Source organism: Cebidichthys violaceus, unplaced genomic scaffold (genome assembly GCF_023349555.1).
Source record: "Cebidichthys violaceus isolate CVI_PGR_0920_01 unplaced genomic scaffold, fCebVio1.0.p SCAF_1, whole genome shotgun sequence".
In the NCBI taxonomy this organism is placed as follows: Eukaryota; Metazoa; Chordata; class Actinopteri; order Perciformes; family Stichaeidae; genus Cebidichthys; species Cebidichthys violaceus.
In genome coordinates this window covers 1,107,665-1,130,948 of record NW_027176262.1, presented here as the reverse complement: position 1 = coordinate 1,130,948, position 23,284 = coordinate 1,107,665, and the positions used below count along the sequence as shown (strand labels likewise).

General features: G+C 44.3%; 3 protein-coding genes across 3 annotated transcripts; all 3 read left to right on the top strand.

Annotated features, from left to right (window-relative positions):
- Positions 1 to 5,790: 5,790 nt before the first annotated feature.
- On the top strand, positions 5,791 to 6,756 carry LOC137888997 (olfactory receptor 11A1-like). Its single transcript, XM_068732587.1, has one exon. It carries the CDS (start codon positions 5,791 to 5,793, stop codon positions 6,754 to 6,756), a length of 966 nt encoding a protein of 321 aa, XP_068588688.1.
- A 3,937-nt stretch (positions 6,757 to 10,693) lies between these two features.
- On the top strand, positions 10,694 to 11,656 carry LOC137888915 (olfactory receptor 11A1-like). Its single transcript, XM_068732467.1, has one exon. It carries the CDS (start codon positions 10,700 to 10,702, stop codon positions 11,654 to 11,656), a length of 957 nt encoding a protein of 318 aa, XP_068588568.1. The 5' UTR covers positions 10,694 to 10,699.
- Positions 11,657 to 15,600: 3,944 nt separating this feature from the next.
- Positions 15,601 to 16,557, top strand: LOC137888819 (olfactory receptor 11A1-like). The gene has a single exon (XM_068732356.1). It carries the CDS (start codon positions 15,601 to 15,603, stop codon positions 16,555 to 16,557), a length of 957 nt encoding a protein of 318 aa, XP_068588457.1.
- Positions 16,558 to 23,284: the final 6,727 nt, after the last annotated feature.

Here is a 23,284-nt window from a genome sequence, read left to right as displayed (position 1 = left end):
ACACATACTTATTCTCCATAACTCAAACTTTATTAAATAAACCTTTGTGACTGATCATTTATTCTGTTTTTAATTTTAAATCCAACCTAAAGTTTTAATTAATGAGATAAAAATAATCCTTTATTTAATTATTAATTCATTCAGATAATAAAGGACAAGTGGTTAGGAAAGGGGACCACACCCCTCTGTGTCACGTTCACGTTCATGGTGGCAGTGTGCTGGAACATGTGCGTTTGGTTCGTTTGTCTTCTGAACTTGTTCAGCTGGAGTCACGTCATCGATCAGCTGATCAATAATCGATCAGCTGATCACATGATTGAAGGTAAATATTCCTCTTTGTTGTTGAAACGATGAGTCAAATGTGATTAATATCTACTTTTGCTTTGTGTCAACAATAAATCAAAGTAAAGAAAGTAGCAGCAGAAGTACTAATACCTCAGTTATGTTACAAGTATATTCTGCATAGTAATACACATTATATGTTTACATTGATTCAAAAGGTGCAGCTCATTTTAATGATTTAATGACATAATTTATTAGTTGATTAATAATCTGAATCTGTAAAATAACTAAAGCTGTAAAAGTAGAAAGTAGTAGAAATACTGAAGTACTTTTTTTAGCTTCAGTTTGTACTTCAGTACTTAGTTACTTTCTAAGTACACATAAAGTAAAGTTAAATATACTGATATCATTTAAACATGATAGTTACAATAATGTTATTTAATTTAATACATCATGTACATCATTCAAACAGCTGCTGAAGGTTAAATAAAACTAAACATCAGAATCAGAATCAGCTGTATTGGTCGTGTGTGTACTCATACATGGAAATTGACTCCGGTTTCCACTTCACTCTCAATATACAAACACAAGTTTACAATAAACACGAAAAAATATATAAAAAACAAAACAAGGGCAACAAAAAAGTAGAACAACTATGTACAATATAAGTATTAATATATATATGTCCCAAAAATTATATATATATATATTATATATATATATATATATGAACATAACCCTATACAACAACAACAACAATTGAGATGATAGTGCAAACAGAGGTAGTGTGTAGGTATCAGTGTGTCTGATTCATTGTTCATCAGATTGACATCCAGCAGAAAGAAGCTGGTCCTGGTTCTGGTGGTTGTGGTGTACAGAGCTCTGTACCTCCTACCAGAGGGGAGGAGTTGAACAGCTTGTGTCCAGGGTGTGAAGGGTCTGCAGTGATCCTTCCAGCCCGTTTCCTGACTCTGGAGGTGTACAAGTCCAGGATGGGGGGCAGGCTGGAACCACTGATCCTCTCTGCAGACCTGACAGTCCGTTGTAGTCTGTTCCTGTCCTGTTTGGTGGCCGATCCAAACCACACAGTGATAGAGGAGCAGAGAACAGACTGGATGATGGTGGAGTAGAACAGGACCAGCAGCTCCTGAGGCAGGTTGAACTTCCTGAGCTGGAGCAGGAAGTTCAACCTCTGCTGGGCCTTTTTCCTGATGGTGTCGATGTTGGGGGCCCACTTCAGGTCCTGGGAGATTGTGGATCCCAGAAACCTGAAGGTCTCCACAGCGGACACAGTGCTGTTGAGTAGGGTGAGGGGGGCAGTGTTGGGTGGATCCTCCTGAAGTCCACTGTCATCTCCACAGTTTAGAGCTTGTTCAGCTCCCGGTTGTTCTTACCACACCAGAGGACCAGCTGTTCTCCCGTCTGTACGCAGACGCAGACTGTCCCTGATGAGGCCGATGACCGTCGTGTCGTCTGAGAACTTCAGGAGTCTGACAGACGGGTCCTCTGAGGTGCAGTCGTTGGTGTAGAGCAGCGGTCGGGAACCTATGGCTCGCGAGCCATATATGGCTCTTCCGGTGACGGCATATGGCTCCCAGACAATTTTGAGTTGAAAAAAAAAAATCAGTTTGGAACTGATTTTAAAATACTTGTGATATTTCTTAATAATACTGTGTCATTTTAAAGTAAACAGAAATTAGTTTTGAAGATAAATTTCACGGGTCACGGGTCACCCGTGGGTCGGGTAGGGAACCAATGGCTCGCGAGCATGTCCGGGTCATTGTAAAGGTGAAGAAATCTATTTTATCAGATAGCCAACTAGTTTATCCGCTTCAACCCTTGTAACGGAAAAGATGGCGAAAAGAAAAAAAGACGATGATTACCGTGCATTCCAGGCTGCGTGGACAGAGGAATTTGCATTTGTCGACAGAGCAGGATCTGCGGTATGTCTAATATGCAATGATAAAATTGCATCGATGAAACGGTCAAATATAAAGCGGCACTTCGATACGCACCATGCTTCATTTGCATCGAAATATCCAGCGGGGGACAGCAGGAAAAGGGCATGCGAGGAGCTACAGCGGAGAGTGCTATGAGTCAGCAGCAACTACATGTGTGGACCAGGCAAGGTGACGGGAATTCCGTTAGCTTTGCGGGTGCTTTGGCAATAGTAAGGAATGGAAAGCCATTCACAGATGGCGAGTATGCCAAAACATTCATGCTTGATGTGGCCAATGAACTGTTTGATGACATGCCCCTGTCAGCAAGAACTGTGCATGATTGTAGCATCATGATGGCAAATCAAGTCGAGGAAACACAAATTAAGGACATAAATGCCGGGACATACTTTTCTCTCGCGTTAGATGAGTCCATGCAGCACCAGAAGTCGCATTAAAAGTAAGACATATTTAATTTATTATACGTTAAAAATACTATATGGCTCTCAATGAAATATATTTCGAAATATTTGGCCTTTATGGCTCTCCCAGTCAAAAAGGTTCCCGACCCCTGGTGTAGAGGGAGCAGAGCAGTGGGGAGAGACCACATCCCTGGGGGGCGCCAGTGCTGATAGTCTGGGTGCTGGATGTACTTTTTCCCAGCCTCACCTGCTGCATCCTGTCTGTTAGGAAGTTTGTGATCCAATGACAGGTGGAGGCTGGCACAGGTCTCCTGTAGTTGGTGAGGACCTGCAGGCCTCTCCAAACTGACGAGGGGTTGTTGACTGAAAACTTTTCTTCCAGCTTTTCAGTGTAGCTCCTCTTAGCTACCTTGATCTCCCTCGCCAGTGTGTTTCTGGTCTGGTTGTACAGCATCCTGTCCCCACTTCTGTAGGCCTCCTCCTTAGCCCGACAAAGCTGCCTGAGTCTTGTAGTGAACCAGGTTTATTGTTGTTGTATGTGCAGAAGGTTTTAGTTGGCACACACATGTCCTCACAAAGACTGATGTACGATGTCACAGTGTCAAACACATTTATATATATATATATATATATATATATATATATATATATATATATATATTCATATTCATGATTAGAGACTGAGCTCAGATCAGAACATTCTCTGCTGTTGATTGACTTAGATGTAAACAGGAACAGCTTCCTGTTTCAGGGTCAAGAATTTCACAATAAAAGCCTCCTCGAACAAGCTGGAGTTAACTTGATCACAGTAGAAGCAGAAGGTTAGTGTAGAGGTACTGTTGAACATCAGCTGATTTAATCAGTTTAAACCTCTTCTATCAATATTTTCTGATCAATAATCAAACTCATTATACATTCAGTTCAACAGGATTCAGTCATGTGACACTGTGATTGTTTTACATAAACAATAAAAGATAATCATTCTGTTTTTATCAGTTATAAGGGTTATTATTGAAGATCAATATAAAAGTTGATCAATGTCTTTCAATAGTAGTGAACTTATTGATGTTGATCAATGTGTCTGAGACTTATTAGAGTTAGACCTAGAGTTATTAATCATTAAGAAAATGTTGTTTATGTGTCAAACTTCACATGAATCACTTTGTGTTCTGCATCATTTTATCAGATAAACCAGTTGAATCGTCAACATGGACCCAACAGAACCAAACAGAGCCAAGTAGAACCCAACGGAACCAAGCAGGACCAAGCAGAACCGACATTGGGTGAGTTTCTTTTCTGCTGCAGTTAAAATCCTCTTCAACAGTAAACGGCTGGTTGTTTAAATGGAGGAACTGATTCCTCAATCTTTACTTTGTTTCTGAGGTGTGTTTGTTGTTCATCGAGGTTCTAAAAGATTTTAAAAGGTTCTAAAAGGACAGACCAGCAGGCTACTTATGAAAAGTCGCTGACTCACTGAGGTTTTACATTAACAACTGAAACAATTGGTGACGTGAACGTTATGAAGCATAGATTGCCAAGTGTTCCACTTGGCAAGTGTTCCACAACACTCTAGTCACAGTGCTGTTGCCCATTATCTCTACAAACAGCGGCAGCTAAAGTTAAGTTATTTTATTGTGTGCCTTGTGCGCTGCCTTATGTGATTATTTCCCAGTAAGGTATTTTCCACATTACTTACAGTTTTAATGTCTCCTGCAGCTTTTTGACGAGATATGAGCTGACTGCTGATCAACAGAAATATTCAGTAAAACCAAAACAGGAGCTAAAAGATCCTCAAAAGCTGCAGAATTGATTCAGAATTCTCTCTGGGTTTTACACATTTCATTAGTTAAAATGGAAACATTTGGTTATTGGAGCTTTGAAGTTATTTCATCTGATGTAACCCTCACACAGGTGTTGAGGGAAGTTACATCATGATGCTCATTGATGAAGTCCCTCAGGTGAAAGGTCACTTCAGCCTGTCAACAATGTTTGTCTCTGAGGCTTCTTCACAGTAGACACAGTTTCCACTAATTCCCTCTGAAGCAAATTAGTCAGAGCTGTGGACCAGTGAGACCTCAGCACTGGTGTCACTGGTCCACAGGCGTTCGATAATGACCTCACCTCAGACCGCTCTGAGACAACCTCAGGATGGACAGACAAACATTAGAAAATATTAGTTCTGCTGGTCAGAAAATGTTGGATATGAATTGTAGCATTCAGATTCTTTTAAAGTGTGGAGTTGAGGTCAATGTTGGGCTGGGGTGGCCTATGGCTCAGTGGTAGAGCGGGTCGTCCTTCAATCAGAGGATCGACCGATTTGATCCATGGCTCCGCTAGTCCATGTTGGTGTGTCCATTTCCATGTCCTTGGGCAAGACGCTTAACCCCAAATTGCTCCCTGCTGGTGTATGAATGGGTATGACTGTAAGTTGCACCTTGCATGGTAGCCCCTGTCATCAGTGTATGAATGGGTGTGAATGGGTGAATGATGACATGTAGTGTTAAAGCGCTTTGAGTGGTCAGAAGACTAGAAAAGAGATATACAAGTACAGTGCATTTACCATTTGAAAACATAAAGACTCTCTAGAATCAGTGACCTTACGTTACAGACGATGGCGGGACGATGTGGTGGGACGTTCCTGACTATGACGATTGGAACAAAGGTTACAACAACAAAATTATGATTTTACGTAGTAGAGGAAGACAGGATGACAACCGCACGCAGATGTTGACAACAGCATGACTACGAGACGTAGGTGACAAGTACATACATGACGACAACGGGACATTGTTGAAAACAACGGGACATGGGTGAGGACATTGTGACGTCGGTGCAACTGATGGGAAGTTGGGGATGACAGGATGTAGGATACTACAACAACAAGGACTGATGGTAACGAGGTGGCGAGGACTAGGAATTACGTCAGGAGGTAGGTGACACTGATGGGACTGAATGTGATCTGATAGGCTGGTGTGGGACCTGATAGAAAAGTGTTGCTGGCTGTTAGATTCTTCACCTCTGAAAAGGTACAAAGGTGTCTGCAGCCGATGGAAGTGACTGCAGCAGTCTGCAGCACAACAGGTGATAGAACCTGAACCATGTGTGATGTGATCCTGTTTCATTTACAGATACTTGTTGTGCCATAAAGAATGTTGAATTCAACTTCATCAACTTTATCTTACTTCATTCTTGGAGCTTATGTGCATGTAGGTAATGTGAAGTACTTGTATTTTATGTTAACTGCAATGTTATACATTATTATAGCTATTGTCAACATTTCTCTGATTGTGGTTATCTGTATGAACAGAAGCTTACATGAACCTATGTACCTTTTTCTCTGCAGCCTGTTTGTAAATGAACTGGTTGGTAGTACAGGGTTGTTTCCATTCCTTCTGGTTCAGATCCTCTCTGACATTCACACTGTTTCTGCTTCACTTTGTTTCCTGCAGATTTATTGTTTGTATACGTATGTAAATGTAGAGTTTTGTAATTTAGCCGTCATGGCTTATGACAGATATCTTGCTATCTGTTATCCTCTACAATATAACAGACAAATGACATTTAACAAAGCTGTTATCTTTATCGCTGTATTATGGTTTTATTCTTTTGTGAAAGTCTTAATTACTTTATTTTTAAACATCCGTTTGACATTTTGTGGAAACATCATTAACAGTTTGTATTGCCGTAACTACCTTGTTGTTAAGTTGGCGTGTTCTGACAGTGATGTGAATAACATTCATGGAATGTTTGGTACTGTTCTCACCATCTTAGTCCCTCTGCTTCCAATCCTTTACTCTTACATGAAAATTTTTAAAGTTTGTTTCTCTGGTTCTAAACAGACCAGACAAAGAGCTGTCAGTACCTGCACACCTCACCTCGCTTCTCTGCTGAACTTTTCCTTTGGTTGCTGCTTTGAAGTAGTTCAGAGTAGATTTGATATGACCAGTGTACCCAGAGTGCTGCGTATCATCCTCTCACTGTATTTTGTCATCATACAACCACTTTTGAATCCTATCATGTTTGGATTGCAAATGTCAAAGATACGGAATACATGTAAACGTTCCTTTTGTTTTAAAATGTCGACCTGTTACAAAGATACAATATTGATGAAATAACAAAAGTCAGTAAATATTCATTCAAAGTGGTAATACTTGTTGTCACTGATTAATGTGGGATTTGATGAACTGAATTGATTCCAGAATTGAATTTAGAAACATGGAAATCGTGACGACTCAGTAGGAAGTGTTGAGTGGTTGATTGTATTTCTTATATTGTTATGTTGATAATACAAATCATGAGTCCAGTGACTAATTCACAGGAGTGTAAACACCAGAGGAAAAGCTCTGCGTAACCAAAACAGATTTTCTGTGTGCCTTGATGATGCTGTGGGTTTGGTGTTATAGACCTGGTTCCTGATGGGGCCCTACACACCTGTAGTTTAACACTCTTGTGCACCATCATTTTCACTGATAATACTTTTATGTGAACAACAAATCTGTGTTGAACGTATGTTGTTAACAGCTGGTGGGCAGCACAGTCCTGCTTGGCATAATAATGAAGCTAACCGCTAACTCACGGAGGATGCATTGAGTTACATTATGATGTGTTCAAGCTCTATTCAGTAAAAATCAGTTTTGGGTGAAGGTGAATTATGACGTCATCATGATGTGTTCAGTGTGCTCTCATTCAATAGGAGAGATCAGGTATGGGAACATCTCTACTTTAATCATCGACATTAAGAGATTGAGCTTGATTCACAAATAAATTTGTCACTTGAACATTTTCACTCAACTTTCTTAATTACAGTAAAGGAGCAGTGTGGGAGATTTCTATGAATCTATCCCTGAGCCTGGTGCTGCGGTACAATCTTCCAGACGGCACCAGATGATCGGCACACTTCACCACAAGAAAGTGAATCATGGGAGGGCCTTACATAGTCAGGGAGTATGGGTTGCCAGACCCGTTACAATGGGCCATCCGGTGTCTGTACGACTGCAGTAGGAGCTGTGTCTGTATTTTCGGCAATAAGTCAGACACGTTCCCGGTGGGTGTTGGCCTCCGCCAGGGCTGCCCTTTGTCACCGGTCCTGTTCATGACTTTCATGGACAGGATATTTAGGAGCAGCCGGGGGGTGGAGAACATCAGTACAACAAGACATTAAATAAATATATAAAAGATACAACACAGGCATCAATGGCTTTGAAGTGACAAAAGTGGTCGTTTTATTGCCTGTTTTTGTGTTCAGGGACCAAGTGAGTTCTTCAGCAATGTGGAGTCCCAGGAATTTGATGCGGTCCCCACTATCCACCTCCTCCCCACCTATGTAGAGTGGAGAGGGTGTGGTCTTCCTGGATCTCCTGAAGTCCACTATGACTTCTTTGTTCTTGGTGGTCTTTAGGACCAGTTTGTTGTCTGAGCACCACTCAGCCAGATGTTGGACCTCCTGTCTGTAGTGCGTCTCACCGTTGTTGGAGATGAGTCCCACCACAGTGGTGTCGTCGGCAGACTTCACTATTGTGTTAGAGGAATATGTGGGGGAGCAGTCCTGGGGGAAGAGGGCCAGGCTGAGCACACAGCCCTGCAGTGGACCAGTGTTCAGGATGGTGGTTGTTGATGTCAGGTTCCCTATCCTGACACTCTGTGGTCTGTTTGAGAGAAAGTCCAGAGTCCATGAACAGAGTGAGGTAGAGAGTCCAAGGTTTTTGAGTTTATGCACCAGTTTATGGGGGATGATGGTGTTGAAGGCAGAGCTGAAGTCAACGAAGAGCATCCTGACGTATGTGTTAGGGAGCTCCAGGTGAGACATTGCCAAATGAAGTGTGATGGAGACCGCATCCTCCGTAGACCTGTTCACTGGGTGGGCAAACTGGTGGCTGTCCAGGTCTGCTGGGAGGACATCCTTGATGTGCGATAGTATCCTCTCAAAGCACTTCAAGATAACTGAGGTCAGGGCGACTGGGCGGTAGTCATTGAGGCAGGTGACTGCGGTCTTTTTCGGGACAGGGACAATGGTGGTGGATTTGAGGCAGGTGGGGACTGCAGGTTGTTGCAGGGAGAGGTTGAAGATGTTGGTGAACACCTCTGCTAGCTGGTCGGCACAGGTATTCAGTGTGCGGCCCGACACCCTGTCTGATACCGCTGCCTTGGTGATGTTGATCCTCCTCAGAGCGGACCTCACCTGGTGGTGCTGGAGGAAGAGTGTCTGCTCCTCCTTGGGCTGGGTTTTCTCAGCTGTTGCTCCGCTGTGCTGACTATCAAAGCGGGTGAAGAAGCGGTTCAGGGTGTCAGGGAGGTCACTGTCCTGACTGATCTGTGTGGTGCTGCTCTTGTAGTCAGTCAGGGTTTTAATTCCTCTCCACATGCTCCGGGGTTCGTTGTTCTTGAAGTGTCTCTCGATGCGCTGTTTGTGTCTGCGCTTGGCCTCTCTGATGCCCTTATTCAGGTCCCTTTGTGCATTTTTGTAGGCCTGTATGTCACCAGACCAGAAGGCAGCATCTCTTGCTCCATGCAGTAACCACACGTTTCTGTCCAGCCAGGGTTTTTGATTTGGGAACACTTTGATGGTTTTGGTGGTCGTTACTGTCTCTGTGCAGAAGTGTAGGTAGGCCAGGATAGCCGAGGTGTACTCCTCCAGGTCAGCTCCCTGTGCAAACACTTCATAGTACTTGCTTTCAAAGCAGTCCTGCAGAAGTGAAGCGGCATCATCGCTCCATACTTGAATGGTTTTGAAAGCTGGTCTTGTTTTGCAAATTACTGGTTTATATGATGACGTGATTATCAGAGAGAGGTGGTCTGATAAGCCGAGGTGTGGAGATGGTGCAGCTTTGTATGATCCTATAATGTTGGTGTACACCTGGTCCAAAGTATTCTTGTCTCTGGTCGGGAATCTTACATTTCTGTGGAACTTGGGCAGCACTGTCTTTAGTTCTGCATGGTTGAAGTCTCCCACCACAATCACAGCTCCCCCTTGAGCGTTTAGCTGGTTGGTAACAGTGCTGTGCAGCTCCTCCAGAGCTAGCTTCACGTTAGCATGTGGGGGGGGATGTAAACAGCTGTGATGAGGATGGCAGAAAGTTCCCTTGGCAGATAGAACGGTCTGGATTTCACAGCCAGGTATTCTAGGTCCGGGGAGCAGTGTTTCCCAATGATATCCGTAACTGTACACCAGTCGTTGTTCACGTAGATGCACACTCCTCCACCTCTGCTCTTGCCGGAGTTTGCAGTCCTGTCTCCTCGGTAAACCGTTCGACCCGCTAGCTCGATGGCTTCGTGGGGAGCGGTGCTGTCCAGCCAAGTCTCTGTAATTACCATCACAGAGCTGCTCATGTTGTGCGACGTAATCCTCAGCCTCATTTCGTCGATCTTGTTGACGAGTGGCTGGGAGTTTGCCAGAAAAAAACTCGGTAGAGCTGGTTGGTTGGGGTCAGCTCTTAGTCTAGCCTGCAGGCCGCTCCTCTTGCCCTGCTTCTGCCTTATTTCCCTCCTCCCACCCAGGCGCCTCCTGAGTGGGATGAAGGTAGCATCCCCGGGCCCTCCAAGTCACAGAATCTCCGGTGGGACAGTTATGTCGTAGGTGACAGGATGGTGATGGGATAGCAACTAGGAGATGACGGGACGATGGCGGGACGATGATGGGATGACGATGGGACGTAGTAGAGGAAGACAGTGTGACAACAAGATGCAGATGATGACAATAACATGACGACGGGACGTAGGTGACAAGTATGTAGGTGAAGAGGACGAGACGTTTTTTTAAAATAATGAAGGGATGTAGGATACTACAACAACAAGATGATGACCTAGACTTAGGTGACAAGGACTGGGAATTACGTCAGGAGGTAGGTGACACTGATGGGACTGAATGTGATCTGATAGGCTGGTGTGGGACCTGATAGAAAAGTGTTGCTGGCTGTTAGATTCTTCACCTCTGAAAAGGTACAAAGGTGTCTGCAGCCGATGGAAGTGACTGCAGCAGTCTGCAGCACAACAGGTGATAGAACCTGAACCATGTGTGATGTGATCCTGTTTCATTTACAGATACTTGTTGTGCTATAAAGAATGTTGAATTCAACTTTATCTTACTTCATTCTTGGCGCTTATGTGCATGTAGGGAATGTGAAGTACTTGTATTTTATGTTAACTGCAATGTTATACATTATTATAGCTATTGTCAACATTTCTCTGATTGTGGTTATCTGTATGAACAGAAGCTTACATGAACCTATGTACCTTTTTCTCTGCAGCCTGTTTGTAAATGAACTGGTTGGTAGTACAGGGTTGTTTCCATTCCTTCTGGTTCAGATCCTCTCTGACATTCACACTGTTTCTGCTTCACTTTGTTTCCTGCAGATTTATTGTTTGTATACGTATGTAAATGTAGAGTTTTGTAATTTAGCCGTCATGGCTTATGACAGATATCTTGCTATCTGTTATCCTCTACAATATAACAGACAAATGACATTTAACAAAGCTGTTATCTTTATCGCTGTATTATGGTTTTATTCTTTTGTGAAAGTCTTAATTACTTTATTTTTAAACATCCGTTTGACATTTTGTGGAAACATCATTAACAGTTTGTATTGCCGTAACTACCTTGTTGTTAAGTTGGCGTGTTCTGACAGTGATGTGAATAACATTCATGGAATGTTTGGTATTGTTCTCACCATCTTAGTCCCTCTGCTTCCAATCCTTTACTCTTACATGAAAATTTTTAAAGTTTGTTTCTCTGGTTCTAAACAGACCAGACAAAGAGCTGTCAGTACCTGCACACCTCACCTCGCTTCTCTGCTGAACTTTTCCTTTGGCTGCTGCTTTGAAGTAGTTCAGAGTAGATTTGATATGACCAGTGTACCCAGAGTGCTGCGTATCATCCTCTCACTGTATTTTGTCATCATACAACCACTTTTGAATCCTATCATGTTTGGATTGCAAATGTCAAAGATACGGAATACATGTAAACGTTCCTTTTGTTTTAAAATGTCGACCTGTTACAAAGATACAATATTGATGAAATAACAAAAGTCAGTAAATATTCATTCAAAGTTGTAATACTTGTTGTCACTGATTAATGTGGGATTTGATGAACTGAATTAATTCCAGAATTGAATTTAGAAACATGGAAATCGTGACGACTCAGTAGGAAGTGTTGAGTGGTTGATTGTATTTCTTATATTGTTATGTTGATAATACAAATCATGAGTCCAGTGACTAATTCACAGGAGTGTAAACACCAGAGGAAAAGCTCTGCGTAACCAAAACAGATTTTCTGTGTGCCTTGATGATGCTGTGGGTTTGGTGTTATAGACCTGGTTCCTGATGGGGCCCTACACACCTGTAGTTTAACACTCTCGTGCACCATCATTTTCACTGATAATACTTTTATGTGAACAACAAATCTGTGTTGAACGTATGTTGTTAACAGCTGGTGGGCAGCACAGTCCTGCTTGACATAATAATGAAGCTAACCGCTAACTCACGGAGGATGCATTGAGTTACATTATGATGTGTTCAAGCTCTATTCAGTAAAAATCAGTTTTGGGTGAAGGTGAATTATGACGTCATCATGATGTGTTCAGTGTGCTCTCATTCAATAGGAGAGATCAGGTATGGGAACATCTCTACTTTAATCATCGACATTAAGAGATTGAGCTTGATTCACAAATAAATTTGTCACTTGAACATTTTCACTCAACTTTCTTAATTACAGTAAAGGAGCAGTGTGGGAGATTTCTATGAATCTATCCCTGAGCCTGGTGCTGCGGTACAATCTTCCAGACGGCACCAGATGATCGGCACACTTCACCACAAGAAAGTGAATCATGGGAGGGCCTTACATAGTCAGGGAGTATGGGTTGCCAGACCCGTTACAATGGGCCATCCGGTGTCTGTACGACTGCAGTAGGAGCTGTGTCTGTATTTTTGGCAATAAGTCAGACACGTTCCCGGTGGGTGTTGGCCTCCGCCAGGGCTGCCCTTTGTCACCGGTCCTGTTCATGACTTTCATGGACAGGATATTTAGGAGCAGCCGGGGGGTGGAGAACATCAGTACAACAAGACATTAAATAAATATATAAAAGATACAACACAGGCATCAATGGCTTTGAAGTGACAAAAGTGGTCGTTTTATTGCCTGTTTTTGTGTTCAGGGACCAAGTGAGTTCTTCAGCAATGTGGAGTCCCAGGAATTTGATGCGGTCCCCACTATCCACCTCCTCCCCACCTATGTAGAGTGGAGAGGGTGTGGTCTTCCTGGATCTCCTGAAGTCCACTATGACTTCTTTGTTCTTGGTGGTCTTTAGGACCAGTTTGTTGTCTGAGCACCACTCAGCCAGATGTTGGACCTCCTGTCTGTAGTGCGTCTCACCGTTGTTGGAGATGAGTCCCACCACAGTGGTGTCGTCGGCAGACTTCACTATTGTGTTAGAGGAATATGTGGGGGAGCAGTCCTGGGGGAAGAGGGCCAGGCTGAGCACACAGCCCTGCAGTGGACCAGTGTTCAGGATGGTGGTTGTCGATGTCAGGTTCCCTATCCTGACACTCTGTGGTCTGTTTGAGAGAAAGTCCAGAGTCCATGAACAGAGTGAGGTAGAGAGTCCAAGGTTTTTGAGTTTATGCACCAGTTTATGGGGGATGATGGTGTTGAAGGCAGAGCTGAAGTCAACGAAGAGCATCCTGACGTATGTGTTAGGGAGCTCCAGGTGAGACATTGCCAAATGAAGTGTGATGGAGACCGCATCCTCCGTAGACCTGTTCACTGGGTGGGCAAACTGGTGGCTGTCCAGGTCTGCTGGGAGGACATCCTTGATGTGCGATAGTATCCTCTCAAAGCACTTCAAGATAACTGAGGTCAGGGCGACTGGGCGGTAGTCATTGAGGCAGGTGACTGCGGTCTTTTTCGGGACAGGGACAATGGTGGTGGATTTGAGGCAGGTGGGGACTGCAGGTTGTTGCAGGGAGAGGTTGAAGATGTTGGTGAACACCTCTGCTAGCTGGTCGGCACAGGTGTTCAGTGTGCGGCCCGACACCCTGTCTGATACCGCTGCCTTGGTGATGTTGATCCTCCTCAGAGCGGACCTCACCTGGTGGTGCTGGAGGAAGAGTGTCTGCTCCTCCTTGGGCTGGGTTTTCTCAGCTGTTGCTCCGCTGTGCTGACTATCAAAGCGGGTGAAGAAGCGGTTCAGGGTGTCAGGGAGGTCACTGTCCTGACTGATCTGTGTGGTGCTGCTCTTGTAGTCAGTCAGGGTTTTAATTCCTCTCCACATGCTCCGGGGTTCGTTGTTCTTGAAGTGTCTCTCGATGCGCTGTTTGTGTCTGCGCTTGGCCTCTCTGATGCCCTTATTCAGGTCCCTTTGTGCATTTTTGTAGGCCTGTATGTCACCAGACCAGAAGGCAGCATCTCTTGCTCCATGCAGTAACCACACGTTTCTGTCCAGCCAGGGTTTTTGATTTGGGAACACTTTGATGGTTTTGGTGGTCGTTACTGTCTCTGTGCAGAAGTGTAGGTAGGCCAGGATAGCCGAGGTGTACTCCTCCAGGTCAGCTCCCTGTGCAAACACTTCATAGTACTTGCTTTCAAAGCAGTCCTGCAGAAGTGAAGCGGCATCATCGCTCCATACTTGAATGGTTTTGAAAGCTGGTCTTGTTTTGCAAATTACTGGTTTATATGATGACGTGATTATCAGAGAGAGGTGGTCTGATAAGCCGAGGTGTGGAGATGGTGCAGCTTTGTATGATCCTGTAATGTTGGTGTACACCTGGTCCAAAGTATTCTTGTCTCTGGTCGGGAATCTTACATTTCTGTGGAACTTGGGCAGCACTGTCTTTAGTTCTGCATGGTTGAAGTCTCCCACCACAATCACAGCTCCCCCTTGAGCGTTTAGCTGGTTGGTAACAGTGCTGTGCAGCTCCTCCAGAGCTAGCTTCACGTTAGCATGTGGGGGGGGGATGTAAACAGCTGTGATGAGGATGGCAGAAAGTTCCCTTGGCAGATAGAACGGTCTGGATTTCACAGCCAGGTATTCTAGGTCCGGGGAGCAGTGTTTCCCAATGATATCCGTAACTGTACACCAGTCGTTGTTCACGTAGATGCACGCTCCTCCACCTCTGCTCTTGCCGGAGTTTGCAGTCCTGTCTCCTCGGTAAACCGTTCGACCCGCTAGCTCGATGGCTTCGTGGGGAGCGGTGCTGTCCAGCCAAGTCTCTGTAATTACCATCACAGAGCTGCTCATGTTGTGCGACGTAATCCTCAGCCTCATTTCGTCGATCTTGTTGACGAGTGGCTGGGAGTTTGCCAGAAAAAAACTCGGTAGAGCTGGTTGGTTGGGGTCAGCTCTTAGTCTAGCCTGCAGGCCGCTCCTCTTGCCCTGCTTCTGCCTTATTTCCCTCCTCCCACCCAGGCGCCTCCTGAGTGGGATGAAGGTAGCATCCCCGGGCCCTCCAAGTCACAGAATCTCCGGTGGGACAGTTATGTCGTAGGTGACAGGATGGTGATGGGATAGCAACTAGGAGATGACGGGACGATGGCGGGACGATGATGGGATGACGATGGGACGTAGTAGAGGAAGACAGTGTGACAACAAGATGCAGATGATGACAATAACATGACGACGGGACGTAGGTGACAAGTATGTAGGTGAAGAGGACGAGACGTTTTTTTAAAATAATGAAGGGATGTAGGATACTACAACAACAAGATGATGACCTAGACTTAGGTGACAAGGACTGGGAATTACGTCAGGAGGTAGGTGACACTGATGGGACTGAATGTGATCTGATAGGCTGGTGTGGGACCTGATAGAAAAGTGTTGCTGGCTGTTAGATTCTTCACCTCTGAAAAGGTACAAAGGTGTCTGCAGCCGATGGAAGTGACTGCAGCAGTCTGCAGCACAACAGGTGATAGAACCTGAACCATGTGTGATGTGATCCTGTTTCATTTACAGATACTTGTTGTGCCATAAAGAATGTTGAATTCAACTTTATCTTACTTCATTCTTGGCGCTTATGTGCATGTAGGGAATGTGAAGTACTTGTATTTTATGTTAACTGCAATGTTATACATTATTATAGCTATTGTCAACATTTCTCTGATTGTGGTTATCTGTATGAACAGAAGCTTACATGAACCTATGTACCTTTTTCTCTGCAGCCTGTTTGTAAATGAACTGTATGGTAGTACAGGATTGTTTCCATTCCTTCTGGTTCAGATCCTCTCTGACATTCACACTGTTTCTGCTTCACTTTGTTTCCCGCAGATTTATTGTTTGTATACATATGCAAGTATAGAGTTTTGTAATTTAGCCGTCATGTCTTATGACAGATATCTTGCTATCTGTTATCCTCTACAGTATAACACACATATGACATTTAACAAAGCTGTTTTCTTTATCGCTGTATTATGGTTTTATTCTTTTGTGAAATTCTTAATTACTTTATCTTTAAACATCCGTTTGACATTTTGTGGAAACATCATGAACAGTTTGTATTGTAGTAACTACCTTGTTGTTAAGTTGGCGTGTTCTGACACTGAAGTGAATAACATTTATGGATTGTTTGGTATTGTTCTCTCTATTTTAGTCCCTCTGCTTCCAATCCTTTACTCTTACATGAAAATTCTTCAGATTTGTTTCTCTGGTTCTAAACAGACCAGACAAAGAGCTGTCAGTACCTGCACACCTCACCTCGCTTCTCTGCTAAACTTTTCCTTTGGCTGCTGCTTTGAAATAGTTCAGAGTAGATTTGATATGACCAGTGTACCTAGAGTGCTGCGTATCATCCTTTCACTTTATTTTCTCATCATACAACCACTTTTGAATCCTATCATGTTTGGATTGCAAATGTCAAAGATACGGAATACATGTAAACGTTCCTTTTGCTTTAAAATGTTGACCTGTTACAAAGATACAATATTGATGAAATAACAAAAGTCAGTAAATATTTATTCAAAGTGGTAATACTTGTTGTCACTGATTAATGTGGGATTTGATGAACTGAATTAATTACAGAAATCTATTTTAGAAACATGGAAATCGTGACGACTCAGTGGGAAGTGTTGAGTGGTTGATTGTATTTCTTATATTGTTATGTTGATAATACAAATCATGAGTCCAGTGACTAATTCACAGGAGTGTAAACACCAGAGGAAAAGCTCTGCGTAACCAAAACAGATTTTCTGTGTGCCTTGATGATGCTGTGGGTTTGGTGTTATAGACCTGGTTCCTGATGGGGCCCTACACACCTGTAGTTTAACACTCTCGTGCACCATCATTTTCACTGATAATACTTTTATGTGAACAACAAATCTGTGTTGAACGTATGTTGTTAACAGCTGGTGGGCAGCACAGTCCTGCTTGGCATAATAATGAAGCTAACCGCTAACTGATGCATTGAGTTACATTATGATGCGTTCAAGCTCTATTCAGTAAAAATCAGTTTTGGGTGAAGGTGAATTATGACGTCATCATGATGTGTTCAGTGTGCTCTCATTCAATAGGAGAGATCAGGTATGGGAACATCTCTACTTTATTCATCAATATTTAGAGATTGAGCTTGAATCACAAATAGATTTGTCACTTGAACATTTTTACTCAACTTTCTTAATTACAATCTTTAAAGGAGCAGTGTGTGAGACTTCTATGAATCTATCCCTGAGCCTGGTGCTGCGGTACAATCTGTCAGACGGCACCAGATGATCGGCACACTTCACCACAAGAAAGTGAGTCATGGGAGGGCCTTACATAGTCAGGGTGGAGTTACTGTTCTCTTTTCCTTCCTGTAAGCACCTGTAGATGACAGTGGTGTGAATCATTTACAAGCATTAAAAACAGTCCATTAGAGCACTGATTCTAAAAAAGTTGGTAACTGTCAGTGCAGCACATGGCTGAGTATAAATTGTAGTATTATTGTAGACCAAAAGCCTGAACCGCACTGAACTGTAAAAGATTTGTGATTAGTGGCTCTAGGCACCACACAATTTGATTCAGGTTTAGAGTGCTACGATGTGATTATAAAAGCAATATTGATACTTCTTGATGCATCAACATTTTTATAGACATGATTTCATTTTAATCACTGCATATTTGTAATGATTCATGAATAAAAACAGATGAATTTACTTCTATTATCTGTTATTAATTCAATATTAGTAACAATTAAAGCTGCAAGCATCAATGATTGGGCCCTCTCATCTTCACGCATGTCGAGGGTACTGGCAGGACTCTGGGAGACGCAGCCATGCATTTCTGTGACCATCATACACTGCGTGCACGAGTTAAACAGTATTTCCTGTGTCGACCAATGGTGTAGCCAAGTTATTTTGCCAGGTCTTAAGCCTTGAATGTTTTGAGTGTACCTTTGAATACAATCATAACTGTAATACTGTAAAAATGTACAAAAAGCTGAATGTGTGTGAATGCGCTTCAATGTTAGTAACATAACAAACTGTCAAAGTTAATGCAGGTTGTTTGTTTGTGCAGGTAGCTCTGACAATCACTGCTGAGTGACTCAAAGCTGGAAGAGTCGAGGAGAAATAGGAGAATGTATAGTTCCATGTGGAAAAAAACCCATCTTTTTGTAAAGAAATCAGTTTAAACCAAAGGTCAGCCAATGTAGGATAATCTCTCATATAAATTAGGCTGGGTGCTGTTTGATATTATTAAACAAACTTCACATTGCATGAAATTACTTTACACTACGGCCTGTTCCAAAACAAACAAAAACAATTAAATTTACCATGAATGAAAATTCCACATAGAAGCGCGATTTGGAAACCTTTTTTATCCAATTTCTGCTCTCCAAACATCTTAGTTTGCACATATTTTGATCAGAGAAGTCTTATTCTGGTGGTGTGCCCACGAACCCTTTCAATAAGTTCAGTGTTTGGGCCGCTGTAATTATAGAATCCTGCTTAAGTCCATGGTTATCAGTAGGTGGCGCTATGACTATGAGTCAATATTGGCAGGCAGAAGTCCTAAAATCATGACAGTAATCAAGCATGTGAAGTTTGGGACAGTTTTGACAAAGTACAGTCGAGTTAAAACAGCTTGATGGAAGCTGAAGAATGTGTTGCTACGGCAACGGCCTTTCACGAAACAACAAACTTTGAGTAACTTTTCATCACAAAGGTCTTTAGATTGTTCTGACCAAATTTGAAGTTGATTTGAATATTTCCCTAGGAGGTGTTCGTTAAAGTACAGCGCCTGGAAATGGCAAAAACAACACTAGAAATTTAAAAAAATTTCCAAATGGCTGACTTCCGGTTGGGTTTAGAGCATAGACCCAGGAGACTTTCTTTTAAGTCCAAATGTGATCCATGTTCTTACCAAATTTTATAGATCTATGTGAAACGTACTGCCAGGGCTGCTTCGTCCAAATTTTGTAGGGGGCGCTATCAAGCTGACTTGCCAATCTGAAGCATTAAAACCATAATATGTAACTACATTTTTTACTTTAAATGTGTATCCGAAGTTTTGCTTTGTTTCGAGCATTTTTAGCCCCTCAAAAGCATCTTCATTTTTCACGGCGAAGACTGCGTCGCCACAACAACGGCATTTGACAAAAACATCAAAAGCTTCATGAACTGGCATTATGAACTTCTTACATTTGTGTGGAACTAATTTGATGTTGATCTGATTTACCTACTAAGAGAAAAAAGCCAAAGTATAGAGACTTTAACTTACTGTTGCCTGTAGGTGGCGCTATAACTATTATACAAAATTGGCCTGCAGATGTCTTCAGGCCTGGAGTCTAATGAAACATGTGAAATCTGGTAAAGATCTGATGATGTGGATTCGAGTTACATCAGTTTATTTGTTCATGGCGAAGGTCTCAAGAGCATGCTGACCGAATCTGAAGTCAATCGGGTCAAATCTCTAGGAGGACTTCGTTAAAGTAACGGCGCCTTGAAATGTTACATTTCAGCACTGCAAAGAGAACCAACAGTAAAATATATAGAATGAAGCCTGTAGCAGCATCCTGTAATAAAAACACAGAGTTTATCATGTTCTGAGTCATGTGACATAACAAGCTGCTGTTATTCACTAATAAATAATAAAGACTTCTCCTCTAACCAATGAGCATTCAGTTCTAATACAGAAATAACTCTTTGTGGAACATGTGGTTGAACTCTTCATCGAGTGATAAAGCCCAACGTTTACAGCGACAATAGATTCTGTAGTTTCTACCAGTAGGCGTAGTCGTGGGGAGGAGTGTTTACAGTTCGGTGGGCTGAGGATTGCATCGCTGCTTTTTGCAGATGATGTGGTCCTGATGTCTTCATCGGGCTGTGACCTCCAGCACTCACTGGATCGGTTCGCAGCCGAGTGTGAAGCGGTTGGGATGAGGATCAGAACCTCTAAATCTGAGGCCGTGGTTCTCAGCAGGAAATCGGCGGATTGCCCACTCCGGGTAGGGAATGAGTCCTTACCCCAAGTGAAGGAGTTCAAGTAACTCAGGGTCTTGTTCGCGAGTGAGGGAACAATGGAACGTGAGATTGGCCGGAGAATCGGAGCAGCTGGGGCGGTGTTGCAGTCGCTTTACCGCACCGTTGTGACGAAAAGAGAGCTGAACCGCAAGGCAAAGCTCTCTATCTACCGGGCAATCTTCGTTCCTACCCTCACCTATGGTCATGTGGACTGGGTCATGACCGAAAGAATTAGATCGCGGGTACAAGTGGCCAAAATGGGTTTCTTCAGGAGGGTGGCTGGCATCTCCCTTAGAGATAGGGTGAGAAGTTCGGTCATCCGTGAGGGACTCGGAGTAGAGCCGCTGCTTCTTTGCGTGGAAAGGAGCCAGTTGAGGTGGTTCGGGCATCTGGTGAGGATGCCACCTGGGCGCCTCCCTAGGGAGGTGTTCCAGGCACGACCAGCTGGGAGGAGACCCCGAGGGAGGCCCAGGACCAGGTGGAGGGACTATATCTCCAAACTGGCCTGGGAGCGCCTCGGGATCCCCCAGTCAGAGCTGGCTGATGTAGCCCGGGAAAGGGAAGTTTGGGGTCCCCTGCTGGAGCTGTTGCCCCCGCGACCCGATCCCGGATAAGCAGACAAAGATGAGATGAGGGTTTCTACCATCCTCCCTCTTTCCTCACTGACTTCATGACTTTAGCTTTGCTTTGGTTCTAGAGTCTCTCTGAGTTTATGAAAACATAGAGATCAATGTTGTATCAGGGTTCAAAGAGTTCAACATAGAAAGCTCTGGTTCTCAATGACAGTTGACCAAAACAGTGTGAATCTACTTACATTACATTACATTACAGTCATTTAGCAGACGCTTTCATCCAAAGCGACTTACAATAAGTGCATTCAACATTGGTAATCAAAAGAACTACTACTCACCAGAATTCATAAGTACATTTCCTTTTCCAAACAAGCATCTAAGAGCATGAAGCAGAGCATAACTCAGAGCCAAAGTACAGAAACAACAGTTAGTGCTATAAGTAATACGAATACAATAAGTGCTAGGTGGAAGGCTCAGGGTAGCACTTCCTGAAGAGGTGGGTTTTCAACCTGCGCCGAAAGATGGGCAGCGACTCCGCTGTCCTGACGTCAGTGGGAAGTTCATTCCACCACTGTGGGGCCAGGACAGAAAACAGCCGTGACCGGGTTGATTGGCCGCCAGGACCTCTGAGCGACGGGGCGACGGGGTGACCGATCGCCCCGAGGCAGCAGAGCAAAGTGGTCGGGCAGGGGTGTAGGGCTTGACCATGGCCTGGAGATACAAAGGAGCTGTTCCTTTCACTGCCCTGTAGGCTAGCACCAGAGTCTTAAACTGGATGTGAGCTCTTACAGGTAGCCAGTGTAGAGAACGGAGAAAGGAAGTTGTGTGGGAGAACTTGGGGCGATTGAACACCAGGCGAGCTGCGGCTTTCTGGACAAGCTCCAGAGGTCTGATGGCCAACGCCGGGGCTCCGGCGAGTAGAGAGTTGCAGTAGTCCAGGCGGGAGATGACAAGAGCCTGGATGAGAACCTGCGGTGTCTCGTCAGTGAGGAAGGGACGAATCCTCCTGATGTTGTAGAGCAGGAATCTGCAGGAGCGTGTAACAGATGAAATGTTTGCTGAGAATGACAGTTGGTCATCCAGGGTCACACCCAGGTTCCTCGCAGTCCAAGTTGGCGTCACCACAATATCATCAATGGTAATGGACAGGTCCCGGTGCGGGCAACCCTTCCCCGAAAGGAACAGTAGCTCAGTTTTGTCTAGGTTGAGCTTGAGGTGGTGTGTCGTCATCCACTTCGAGATGTCAGCCAAACACGCAGCGATGCGCGTCTCCACTTGGGTGTCACCGGGGGAAAATGACAAGACCAGCTGGGTGTCATCGGCATAACAATGGTAGGAGAAGTCATGCGAGCGAATAACAGAACCCAGAGATGTTGTGTAGAGCGAGAAGAGATGAGGGCCCAGGACTGACTCTTGCGGAACCCCCGTAGTCAGCATGCGTGGTTCCGACACGGCCCCCCTCCAGGTCACCTTGTAGGATCGACCCGTCAGGTAGGATGCAAACAGGGAGAGTGCAGATCCTGAGACGCCCATCCCCTCGAGGGATGAGAGGAGGATTTGATGGTTCACAGTGTCAAATGCCGCATACAGGTCCAGGAGAATCAGGACAGAGGAGAGAGAGTTAGCTCTCGCGGCGTGAAGCGACTCTGTCACCGCAAGGAGGGCCGTCTCTGTCGAGTGACCCACTTTGAACCCGGACTGGTGGGGGTCCAAAAGGCTGTTTTGGTGGAGATAGGAAGACAGTTGGTTAAAGACAGCACGTTCAAGTGTTTTGGATAGAAAGGGTAGAAGACAAACCGGTCTGAAGTTCTTGACATCAGAGGGGTCAAGTGATGGTTTCTTCAGAAGGGGGGTGACTCTGGCAGTCTTGAAGGCCATGGGAAAGCATCCTGAAACAAGAGATGTGTTGATGAGGTGGGTGAGGAAAGGAAGGAGTTCAGTCACAATAGACTGAAGAAGAGGGGAAGGGATCTGGTCAAGGGAGCACGTGGTGGGGCGGTTAGACGTAACAAGGTTCAGGACCTTGTTAGGGGAGAGAGGAGCCAGAAAGGGTAAGATGGGGTGTGGAGATGGGAGGGAGAGCTGTGGGGGCAGGATTGGACAGGGAGAGAGGGGCTGAGAGAAGGAGGATCTGATATCGTTTACCTTCTTGTCAAAGAAGTTGGAGAAATCATCAGGGAGAAGGGAGGAAGTAGGAGGAGGGGGTGGGGGTTGGAGGAGTGAAGTGAAAGTTTCAAAGAGTTTTTTAGGAATGGAAGCAGAGGTTAGGATTTTAGAGCGGAAAAACGCAGCTTTAGCAGTAGATAGAGAGGAGGAAAAAGTGGAAAGAAGAGCTTGGAAGTTAAGAAGGTCCTCCGGGAGTTTGCCTTTTCTCCATTTACGCTCAGCCTCTCTTAGGCTCCGTCTATCAGTACGCACTGCGTCTGACAGCCACGGGGCAGGTGGAGTTGGGCGTGCAGGCCTGGAGGTGAAGGGACAGAGTTTGTCCAAAGAAGAAGTAAGGGTGGAGAGGAGAAGATCAGTAGCAGTATCAGGGGATAGGAGAGAGAAGGATTCAGGGTCAGGGAGAGCAGAGGTGACAGAAGAGGAAAGATCAGCAGGGGAGAGGGAGCGGAGATGACTCTGGGTAGAAATGATGTGGGTAGGTGGAGGAAG